Source organism: Xenopus tropicalis, chromosome 1, assembly GCF_000004195.4.
Source record: "Xenopus tropicalis strain Nigerian chromosome 1, UCB_Xtro_10.0, whole genome shotgun sequence".
In the NCBI taxonomy this organism is placed as follows: domain Eukaryota; kingdom Metazoa; phylum Chordata; class Amphibia; order Anura; family Pipidae; genus Xenopus; species Xenopus tropicalis.
The window spans coordinates 41,462,445-41,474,848 of NC_030677.2; the positions used below are offsets into that span (position 1 = coordinate 41,462,445).

The following is a 12,404-nucleotide window of genomic DNA, read 5'->3' on the forward strand; positions in this document are numbered from 1 at the left end:
TTATCCTCTATGGTTATATTTATGGCAGCATCCTTCTATTTTGCGCTATATACACCCAAAGAATGGAAATGTACCATTTCTTTTCTAACCAAACAAAGTTGATTGTATTTTGACCATTTCCTGGGCAAGACTCCTGCAAAATCCACCAGTTTTTTCTACAATATGAACTATCAAGTCACTGAACTTATTACACATCACTATTAGTAACATTCTCCTCCCAGTATGATTCACTTTCTGGGGTACTGTTTTTGACTAAAGTGTCTAATTTTCTGCTGTATCAAGGACTGGGGATACCCCCTTTTAAGAAATGTATTAGCTATCTTACATAATCTCACTTTTTTAATGAAATCTTTAACTATCCTGTGCCTGGCCAATTTACTACCTGGTAATGCCTGCTTAACATGTAATGGGTGACACAAACCTAAGAAGGGACCTATCAAAGGATATATAAATATACATATACAGTCCTTAAGGGTACACTCAACAGTCAGTGCCTGGGTGCTAAATATAAAATATAAAAAGCAGTTTTGGCAATGAAAACAGGAGTATTGCCTTAACAGTACCAAATACATAATAATAAGGAATAGCATATGCGTGACTAGAATTTTTAAAACAATGCCGAAAATAAAGGAAAGCAGCAAAATAAGTTGAAATTGCTCATTCCCCTCCTTACTTTATCCGCTGCTTCAGATGGTCCCATGTGCATATTGTAATATGTATTTTAAGTGAATAAAATGAACATGCTTTAATATACGGAAAAATGAATCAAGGGGTGAAAATAAAGGGATCCTGTGCAAAACGAAGTGTTTCAACTGAAGCCTGAGTGATTGAATTTGAAATTACAGTAGAAAGAAAATGTGACCTTACTATAATGAGAGTGGCACATGCCCTGCAGAAACAGATAAGATCAGAGGAACGGTTCTTTCCAAACACACATTGTACTCCTTTTATAAAAGGTCTGTCTGACCTGATCTGACTTATGATGTTTTATGTTTTGCTGTCTGAAAGGTGCTTCTCTTTCTTTTAAAGCAAAGGACACTGATAAATCAATCTATAAGTCAGATAGTTTTTTCTAAATAAGTTGTTTATATGGTCTGTTTTCCAAAGTTAGCCTCGCTTTGAAAGGTTTATTTCATACTGGTGCTATTCAATCAGTAGTCTATAAAAAATGCAGTCAGTTTTCCTCAGGTCCATGATCCTGACCAGAGTTCTTTCCCTTCATGCAGTTTTCATGTCACACAGAAAATTGGAAAACTATGAGGAATGAACAAAGGTGTCTCATCATGTACTTTCTCAATAATGGAATGATCCGTGTTTTCACATGGCCAATAAATATCTTTCATCCCTATCATTTTTTAAGGAATACTGTCATGGGAAAACAGGTTTTTTTCAAAACACACCAGTTAATAGAGCTTCTCCTTCAGAATCCTGCATTGAAATCTGTTTTTCAAAAACACAATTATTTTTAATTTTTAAAATTTCACATGGGGCTAGCAATGTACTCTGATAAACTTCAGTCACTCTTTACTGCTGCGCTGCAAGTTGGAGTGATATCACCCCCCTCCCAGCAGCCAATCAGCAGAACAATGGGAAGGGAGCAAGATAGCAGCTCCCAGTAGATATCAGAATAACACTCAATAGTAAGAAATCCAAGTCCAGCTTGGGACTCCTCCAGTTACATGGGAGTAGGAGAAACAATAGGTTAGCTGAAAGCAGTTCTAATGTATAGCACTGGCTTCTCACAATGCACTGAGATGGCGCCTACACACCAATACTACAGCTATAAAAAATATGTGTGTTGGTTCAAGAATAACATTTTAAATGGTAGAGTGAATTATTTGCTATGTAAACAGTGTAATTTAGAAATAAAAAGTACACCATAAAAATCATGACAGTATCCCTTTAATGATAAAACATAGAAACTGCATATTCATAATCTCTAAATCAAACTTCAATTTACTTGTACATGGATGTTTATTAATAGGTGTCTGTATAGGCAGTTGGGGATATGCTATTTAAAAATTCCATCCCAGCGTCCCAAGCCTTCCAAAACAACAGAGCTGATGTTAGCAGAACAGATGGATGAAAATGTCTTTCTAGCAAATTAAAATGCTGGTAGAAAACCATCATGGCAGGGAGCTGTGTTTCAACTCTAATGTGACTCAAACAGACCAAAAACAAAAGACTTGGGCAAAACGATCAAGACAATCAGAATGAATAATAAAAAAAAGCAAGCAATTGACATGTATGTGGATCATCACATGAACACCTGCTAGAGTGTCCTGATTCCAAAGAATAGACGTAGAGGTAGACAGTAAAAGGTAGACACCTACTCAATACAAAAGCATTATCAGCTAGAACGTCTGGTAGGACCAAGGCAGAATGTGAATTTCATGGATTTACTGGTGCAAGCTTATGCTTGTTAACAACCCCAATAATTCTAGCATATTCTAAAGAGAAAGGGGCAACAGTGAAGTTACAGCTTTTAATTATTACCCCTTATGGTGTATTAGAATAAAATTATGGACAACTGAAATAAACTTCACCTGTGCAATGTAATTTAAGCAATTAAAAACCCTCTATAGGGCGGTGGTGGTTACTTGCGTTATTCCTTCATGGACTGGGGGCAAAAACATTTCCTTTAGGATGAAACATCAGGTAACATAAGAGGGCCAATTCACTAAAGTGCGTTAAAACGTGCGCTATATATAGAATGTGATAACATTTTTATTGCGTCTAAATTTTCGCGACTTAACGTACGATTCACTAAAAGCATACTTGCATTAATTTACGCGCGATACTGCATGCGTTATTTTAGTAGTGAAGACTATTTTCGTGCGGTATTTGATGGTACATGCGCTAATCAACGACCCGCGTATAAATAGTCGCCACATATAAATAGTAGCATAGAAATAGTTCTGCGAATAAACGCACGCCATGTTAGCCATACACGCCAATACTTGCGGAAAATTACTGTTCTGAAAATGACCATTTCCCTCCAAACTGGAGGCTGCATCACTCTAGGGCCAACACAGACTTGAATAAATCCCACTGCAAAGTCCATATTGTGTTGCTAAAAGCTCATTAACTGTACTTTTCTATAATTACCGCCTGCCTCAAGTAGGTGTTAATTTTCGCACAGACTAATGTGATATTTAGAGCGTCTAATTGTTTGTGAATCATGCGCTAGTGTTATTTCTGCGTGCTAATTAACTCATGCGGTTGCGTTTAAATTAACGCATGCGATGTGCGACTTAGCGCACGCGGTAATACTGTAGTGAATAGCGCATTCATTTTCACATCTATGTTAATGCAAAAAAGCTTGCGATAAAAATGAACGCACTTTAGTGAATCGGCCCTAAGGTCACTTTTTCCAAAATAATTTTAATAAGGAGACATCTTAATCATAATAGCATCTGCAGTATTGCGTATATTCAGGTGGCTGTTTATATACAGTCTTCTGGTTCTGCCGGTTATTAAGAATCAATGCCACAAATCAAATAATAAGTTAGAAGAAGAAGAGCATTTTTTTCAATCAATGACACAATATCAAAAATACAATATTCATGCTACAGGAAAAGCCATATGGAAGAAGACTGAATACATGTATAGGAAGTTAGGAACAAATAATTACATACACTCGTACAAAAGAAATGCTGACTCTACAGTTCCATTTGAAAACAATGTGAGATATTACTATAATGTGATCCTTTAGGAACATGGCTACACTGACTGAACTAGATAAGGGAAATATTTTATTTGATTGTGATTTAACTCTTTCCTTATGATCTCAGATGCATCCAAATAAAAAGAATCCTTATGTCTCAAAACACAAACAGCTTTTTATTTTCATAACAAAAATGTCAGTATTTTGTTACTGGAACTATCACATTGACTATTACAGCTTGCTGAGGTGACAGCAAATAGGCAATATATTCTTGAATGTAAATGTTAATCGCTTCCCAATGGGAACCTAAACTTTAATTTCACCTTCCCGATGTTATATTGTAGATGTCAACATTTAAATTTATTAGCTTTATTTGCACAGATGGAAGGAAACCAAAGCATATAAAATGGACATATTTTGCATTTAGTTGGCATTCGTTGTTTGGCAGCTATCATACAGCGATACCGGATTCAAAAATAACTTTGAATGTAGCCTTAGCTGGTAAGAATGACAGTACCATAAATTGTATGTGTCTTTTAAAATAATAAATATTTAAAGGGCAACAAAGTAAAAAATATAAGTGTATGTTTGTTTGTGCAGAGTCCAAGTGCCCTTCTATATTGCATTGATATGAGCAATTAAGGAGATTATCAGAGCATGCCTTCTTGTATAGAGGGTAGTACAATGGTGCCTTACGATACAAGATAAACTATTTTTGCTGCCATTACATAATATTGCTTGCCATCTTAACACAAGGATAGTTAATAAACCCCAGACAGAGGGGCAGAGAGGTTGAGGAGAAAACATCTCAATAAATCAAACATTTCAATGTAATTTTTCAAGTGTTGTTTATTATTCAATCTACTTGTAGAGTAAGTTACCTTGTAGACCTTGAGTTAATTACAGAACGCACAGTGACAAACTGGTAGGGCAATACATACCCTCAAACCCTACCTAACGTTGTCTCTGCCTCTATTTAGCTGTCTCCTTATCTATACACAAAACATTCTAAAACGTTTATAATAAAGAATTGCATTATTTATAATGATGATAATTCTAACTTGCCAATAATATTAGAATCCCAATTGTAAAAACCAGGTTTGACACAAATGACTCCATATTGATATTACTTGCAGAGCATTTCAGATGTTATTTTACTGAAGTCGTTAAGCTTGAATCGCTGTAATTACTTTAGCCACATACTTCACAGGTTACTGAACCAGCATCTTCAACGCATTACAAGAGAAATTGGGTTGGCTCTTTGTTTTAGTCATCAAGTTTGATTCAACAATTCATAAAAAAACTAAGTGATTGAAACAAGTTTCTACGGCACTAATAAATGTATTTCTCACTTCATTCTGCTTTAAAACTAGATAGCAATGCAATGATTCTTACAAACAGGCACTTGCACATACATCTATTCCAAAAAACACTGAACTGACACAGTGTATTGGCATTCTCCCAAAGGATGTTCAGTGCTGAACATACATTTCCCCCTGGCTACCCTAGTACCACTTTAAGATCTACATGAACATTGTGATATCTAATTAATTGAAACATATGTTGCCTCAAGACAAAACACAGGCAGAATAGAATGTACCAACCAGTCAGGTGGAAAAATGTCATGAAAGTGCAAGCTGGAGTTTTTATTAACATATGCACAGATAATGTTTTGATTGCCTATACCACGAGAATTTAACATTATACTGATAATGAAGTGAAAACTATGTTTCTTCAACACAAAGAACATTCATATTCCAAGACAAGTCAGCGTTTTATATTGTTTATACATATAAACTTCATGATGTATACAGATAATAAAAAAATTCACACATGTGGGGTGTAAAGGAGAGGGTAAAAATCACTGGGGGTGCCAAATGTTAGCTCCCCCCCCCCCCCCCCCCCCCCGCAGTGATTGTAATTGTTTACCTTTTACCCTGGGCTGGTGCTTCTGTTACGAGAAAACTGCACCGACCTGGGGTAGCTGTGCCAAAGGTAAAAAAAAAACAACATAGAAGCCAACAATGACTTTACATTATTCTCCTGATAAATGTTGAAATCAGCAATCAAAAGATTTTTTTGCAGGGGGTGCCCGTCGTGTCATCGGTACGCCACTGCACAATAGTTAAAAAACTAGTACAGGACTAGGATCTATTATCTAGCTATATGGATAAGGGATCTTTACGTAATATGGATACCAGACCTTAAGTCTGCTAAAAATAATTTAAACATGAAATAAACCCAATAGGATTGGTTTGCCCCCAATAAGGATTCATTATATACTAGTTGGGGTTAAGTACAAAGTACTGTTTTATTAATACAGATAAAAAGGTAATTATTAGAATTATTGGCTTAAAATGGGGTCTGTAGGAGATGGTCTTCCTGTAATTTGGGGCTTTCTGGATAATGGGTTTCAGGATAAGGGGTCCCTGCATACTTAGAAGCAGTTAAACTTAAAAACATTGTGATCAATTATTTGGCGTGTTCTTTATTATTTTGCGTGTTTCAGGACTGGGGCAGAACAGATTTCCCTAATTGCTATTGGATGAAATAAAATGATGTACTTGGTGAAATAATTCAACAATTTGCTTTTGTACACTAATAAAGTGTAATAAATATTTTGATGAACCTGATCATGAAGAGAAGATACCTAGTGAGATCCTTAAGGTGATCCCCACATGCACACATTATTGCTTAAATACAAATACTTGCTTTTAAGTCCATTCAAATTCCGGCATAATGAAGAAGTGACTGGGGACAGCCCTGCTTCAGGCTGAGGGAACTGCCTTAAGCGGAATAAGGATACTGAACAACCACAGTCTTTTTATTAGTAGTAATGCGTGTGCATAAATCAACGCATTGTTATTAACCTCTCATTTATTTACTTATATACTTGCTGACACAGTATACTCCAGTATACTTACATGTTGCTGGCACAGTATACTCCAGTTATTATTAAATTGTTAGGATGTTTGCAAAAATTCTTTGGTGGCTTGCCTTCACTTGTCATTCCATAAACAAACTAGAACATAACTGTTTTATACAATTCACATGTAGAAATGTAGTACATTTAGTGCAGGGGCTAGTATGAGCATATGCTTTGAAACTATGCACTGTTCATTCTTAGAACTCAGCAAAAACTGTTACTTGAGCAGTTACCAGGTTAAATGGAACAGTGCTTCAAGAAATCCAGAGTAAAATAGTTTAATACTACAATAGCAGAGAATAAAACTTTTATCTAAAAAAATCAAATCACCCAGTAAAAAGGATAAGGCAGATAATATGGCTGTGAGGAAATAGAATGACAGAGGCCAAGCTCCCTACACTCAGATTCAGCAACCCTTCTTCTGTCTGACAGAATTATAGAATTGTGCCAAAGCTTAGTCTAGATTACTGAATTATATTGGCTACAGCAAAGTGCCTCTAATAGGTTGTAGACATTTTTGTCCACTGTAGTAAACAATGTTTTTCAGCATCATGTCATACTGTGCAGATATATATTTATACATCATAAACCTTAGTAAATGAGCAACTACATATGGAGCACAAGTGTTTAAATGTAATTGAAATATAATGTACTGTTGCCCTGCACTGGTAAAACTGGTGTGTTTGCTTCAGGAACACTATTATTGTTAATATAAATAAGCCATTCAAGCTGGAAAAAAGGAGAAAGGGCACAGGATATATAGCAGATAACGGATAAGACACCATTATATTCTAAAGGGTTTATCTGTTAGCTACTATATAACCTGTGCCCTTTTCTCCCTTTGAATGGCTGCCCCCATGGCTTACAAACCAGGGTTTTTATATAAACTCTAGTAGTGTTTCTGAAGCAAACACACAACTTTTACCAGTGCAGGGCAGCAGTACATTATAGTTTAATTTCTTTATTATATTTTCATTTTTTGGTGTTACTGTTCCTTTAATAAACAAAATACACTATTTATTTTAATATGAAAAAGGTGAGGCGTTGTGTGCAAAATAACTACATAGGCAAGAAACAGTTAATATTGTTTGACCAATTAAACACAGGGAGGTAGATTTATCAAAATTAAAATTTGAGCTTTTTTTCCAGAATTTGAAAAACTTGAAAATAAAAACCCCAAAATCTCCGTTGTTAACTTGTTCATGAAAATAACTTAAATCTCGAAAACTTTATGGGGCAGATTTACTAATCCACGAATGGACCGAAAGTGTCCGAACGCGTTTTTTCGTAATGATCGGTTTTTTTGCGACTTTTTCGTCGTCGTCGTGACTTTCTTGTATGTCCTGCGATTTTTTTCGTCGCCGCTACGACTTTATTGTATATTTTCCGCGACTTTTTCATCGGCGTCGTGAAAAAATCGGATTGGTTTTTCCGCCGTTTACAATAGCTCAATACGAAAAAAAAACGGCGACGAAAAAGTTGCAAAATTTTCGTTTCCAATCTGATTTTTTCCCATTCGGGATTCGGATTCGTGGATTAGTAAATGTGCCCCTATTGCACAATATATTGGACTGATCTTGAAAACTTGAATTTGAAGAGTAAATTTTTTAAGTCACACCTTCTATTCACTTCTACATGCCCAGTTTCTCAGTTTTTATTGGTCTCAATTTTTTTATTGATGACATTTTTCCACTTAATATTCAGTTCAGATTGAGTACAAAATTCAAACTCAATAAATCAGCCCCTTGATTGAATATTTTTTATTATAACCTGCTTAAAATGCAGCCTGCAAAAAAATGTTCTTAGACTATCTGCCCCTGGGCATTCCATCCAGAATTAAGAAAGTGGCATTAGCACATGTGCAGATGATGCAAGTGTTTGTTCATGTTTGTCTATTAAAGAGGACCAGCCAAATATACAAATTGGTACAATAAGGGGGAAATTTAACAACATTTGAGTTTGTTTATTTTCACAATGTTGTGCTTAAAAACTCAAATTCGAGTGAAAACTCAAAGGTGTGGTATTTTTTAGGTGCAAATAAACCAAATGTAAAAATTTGCCATCTAAAAGCTTGTGAGTTTCTACAGAAGTCAATAGGAGTTGTCCAAGGCACAATCAAGCCATTTTCGATATTTTTCTAATGTTTTTTGAGTTTGTAAACTCAAATTGGAGTCATTTGATTTTCTTATTTGAACGAATGCTCCTTATTAATAAATAAGCAAGCATTCGATATGCGAGTTTATTCGATTTAGAAGAACAAACTCAAATTCACAAACTTGAAAATCGATAAATAAGCCCTCCTTGTCAAAAAAAAACATAAAAATCCAAATTCTTTTTTTTTTTTTTACTAAACATCCATGCCTGTTATAAACATATTTAAAAAAAATCACAGCTGTCTATCATATTGCCTTCCCCACCTCTATGCCTCAGGCATAGCAATCACTTTCATTTCTGTACTTCCTTAATGCCACTCTCCTACTCACAAAGCCATTCCTTCTCATTGTCTATAAGTGCAACTTGGGCCTGTGCATAAAGTGCAAAGCTTTCCCTGATAACAGCTTCCACAAAATAGTGCCGACCTGTAGGCTCTAATGGTGGATCACACTTTCTCTACAACAAAATAACCCATTGCTGAAATAAAAAACATTATGAAATAAGAAAAACTTATCTGAAAAATAGATACTTTCTACCTTAAGGAAGAACCAAAAATGTGTTCTTATTTATTTTTTAGTCACTTGTTTTTTTACCCTGAAATACAATTATTATTTTGACACAAATAGTTCAATGACTTCAAAATAGAGATGTGACAAATAATGGAAAGTAACAGCTAGCCTACCAAGAAAGAATGGCACTTACCACTGTGAAATTCATAACCTTCAAAATCCATATCGTCATGGCTAAGTTAACAATCATAGTAACCAACAGCAGGAGGACAAAGAAGTACAAGCACCTCTTTCGCCATCCGTAAATCCCCACTGGATAAAATTGAGCATTTTCAGTTCGAAGATTATTTTGTTGTGTGGCCAATATGTACTGTTCTCGTGTCATCTGATAAAAAAAAACAAAAAACAACAGATATATAAATATTCTACATAGGCAAATAAATAAGTATTGTTTGTGTAATAATGCGGTAACATGGTGCATGAATAGAAATACAAACAGAAATCAGTCTACAATTTAAACAACATAATTACCCTACTGTCAAGAGATGGGAAGATGGAATAACAAATTAAAAATAAACAATAGATGCAGCCAAATTTTTCCTTTTGATTTCTTTTATTTCTGCCTGGTGTAAACATGCATTATCCAGACATTAAGGATAAGCAGAGGAATACATTTCAATTCACACCCTTCTGATGAATAGCTCAGCAACAGAATTATACAAATAAGTGTAGAGACAGAGCTGTGGGTTAATATTCGACCATCAGTTTTTGGAATCTAAAATAATGAAGTCTACAAAATGACTTTTAAATTGCTTTCTGTGGGGAATAAAGATAATTAACACTTATTCTGAATATGGCAATTCGATTTTTACCCATTGTCTCTCACTGTTAGGGTCCATGGATGAAATTTTCTTTTCAATGACTTCTATCTTGGCATATATTTTAACTTCAATTTGTTTGATGTTGTTTTCAGGGCTGTTGCAAAAGGTGGTACAGAGGCTGAAACCGCACCTCAGTTCAGGGATCTGGGATCTCTTGACCTGTGTCAAGAGAGTCACTTGACATTCCTACATCATGATTGAAGCAGAGGTATTACTTTGCCTTCTGTGAAAGTGTAACACACAGTTGGAGTAAGCAGGACACCTGCACATAACCCAGTACACCATTTAGACTGGTGCTACAGCCATAAGCACTCACAGAAATGCTGCTCCTCTATCAAAAGAAACACAAAATTTCTTGTCTCCTTTTTTGTAAACATGTTCTCACGTATCTCTCTTCCTTTCTCAGAAAATCCTTTATTCCTAGACCTGGAGTCTGCACAGTTCTTTCCTCTCTCCCTTCTCCTGCTCCCCCCTCCCATAAGAATTCATAAATCTCACTCTGACACCCCCTCCCTTCCTTAAAAATGTGTAATCTGAGCTACTAACAGCTAGAGCTGCAAGCAGGAAGCTACTTAAAATGGCAGCTGGTATCATAAACAAAGAGGGAACTTCTAGGGCTCTTTACTCAGGTATGGTAATGCTTTCTGCAGAATAAATATAGTGTTCTAGGTGGCACTAATGTGACAAATCTATTGGCAGTAAAATTACAAAATTACTTTCCTTCTCCTTTAAGTTACCAACTTTACATGATGGGCGTGGTTTATATAAACAAATTTCACATAAATAGCAATACTGAACTTTTACAGCATTCATGCAAGATAAAAACCGCATAAACAACATTTCTAAGCTTCATAAATAAATGCAATGTTTATTAATAACATTCAGACTTTACATGAAGATCATTGTGTTCTAGAATATAATTATTGGCATCCCCTTACATTTCTGTTAGCAACGGAGCCAGCAGTGTTACACATTTGCACATCTCAGTACAGTAGAAATATTTGCTTTTGATATTGTTCCCACTAAGATGAGGGTGACGTGTACTTTTATCCTTTCCTAAATTGTTTCTTGAAGGTTGGCAATGATCTTTTGTTATCACGCCCTCTCCTTTATGGTGTAATCCTCATTCATGTAACAAAATGATACATTGACAAATCATTGCTGTGATTTATAGCCCGCCATCGGTTTCTGCATTATCTATGCTTAGTATGTGAGTATCTGATATTCTTAAAACATTCCAGGCTTTTTTTGCTCTATAACAGTCATTATGCTGAGTCAAATATTAACTTGAAACCATAAAACACCGGAGTTCATGAACTAAAACTGCTCAATGCTAAATAAATTATTCATTTAGCAACTTAATAGAATTTAAGGATTTGTGTCATGTTTACTATCAGCCCTGCTGTGCTGAGCATCCTTATTCTTAGCTCATGAGCGGGAACGCCAAAAAGTGCTGCAAGTGCAGAACACTGATGTGTTGTTTTTAGTGCTCTGCCTTGTAAGCTCTCATGAGGAAGACACACTATGGGTTTCCATTCGTTTCGGGCTATGAATGCATATTACAGATATGTATCTTGGGTCTCTGTGTTTCTCAAAATGCTGTTGAGTTTCAGTACGAATAAAAAGATATTTATTTTCAGATAACTATGAACGTGGAAGGCCAAGCAATAAGGAGATGGTAGCATTTGCCTCTATAAAGAATAGGTGAATATTAGAAAAGACACTCTGAAAAATGCATGAACGCTATAAGATCTATCACGAGAGTAATTTAGCAGATGTGTGGCCTGAATAATAAAGCTTTCTTTTTATTACATCATTGCCATTTTAACTGCCTCTAGGTGTCATACATGATTTAATATCTGGCGTGAAGCAACAGAATGAGACTGAGCTAAGAAACTGAATATATGTTTAGAAAATGTAAAACAAACAAACAAAAAAAAACCTTTGAGAGTTTTATGGACAAAAACAAAACATTATCTTTCTCTTTATTTTTCTTACCTAAACCAAATCATTACTTTAGTGTTTCTTTTTTTTTTTTTTTTTTTTTTTTTTTAATAAGGGGACTCTTCAAAAGGTTCTGGTTCATAACCAGAACCCAGTACGACACAAAATATGTTTTTAATATCCTTCTTGTACTCCCTGCAATAGTTCATACTCATCGGATCTCATTATAGTGCTCAAGGAAAGGTCAAGCAAAAGGCCACTTTTTCTTGTATTTCTTGAAAAATGCAACTGTGAGGGTGTGTGCATTTGGAACATCATTTCTG

The 12,404-nt window shown here is 35.3% G+C and overlaps 1 protein-coding gene across 1 annotated transcript in view; it reads right to left on the reverse strand.

Annotated features, from left to right (window-relative positions):
• Positions 1 to 12,404, reverse strand: part of sgcz (sarcoglycan zeta) — a 390,798-nt gene that overhangs the window by 106,665 nt on the left and 271,729 nt on the right. The window contains exon 4 of the mRNA XM_018095591.2: positions 9,450 to 9,641. Coding sequence (XP_017951080.2) covers positions 9,450 to 9,641 — 192 coding nt within the window. The remainder of the gene's footprint in view (positions 1 to 9,449; positions 9,642 to 12,404) is intronic.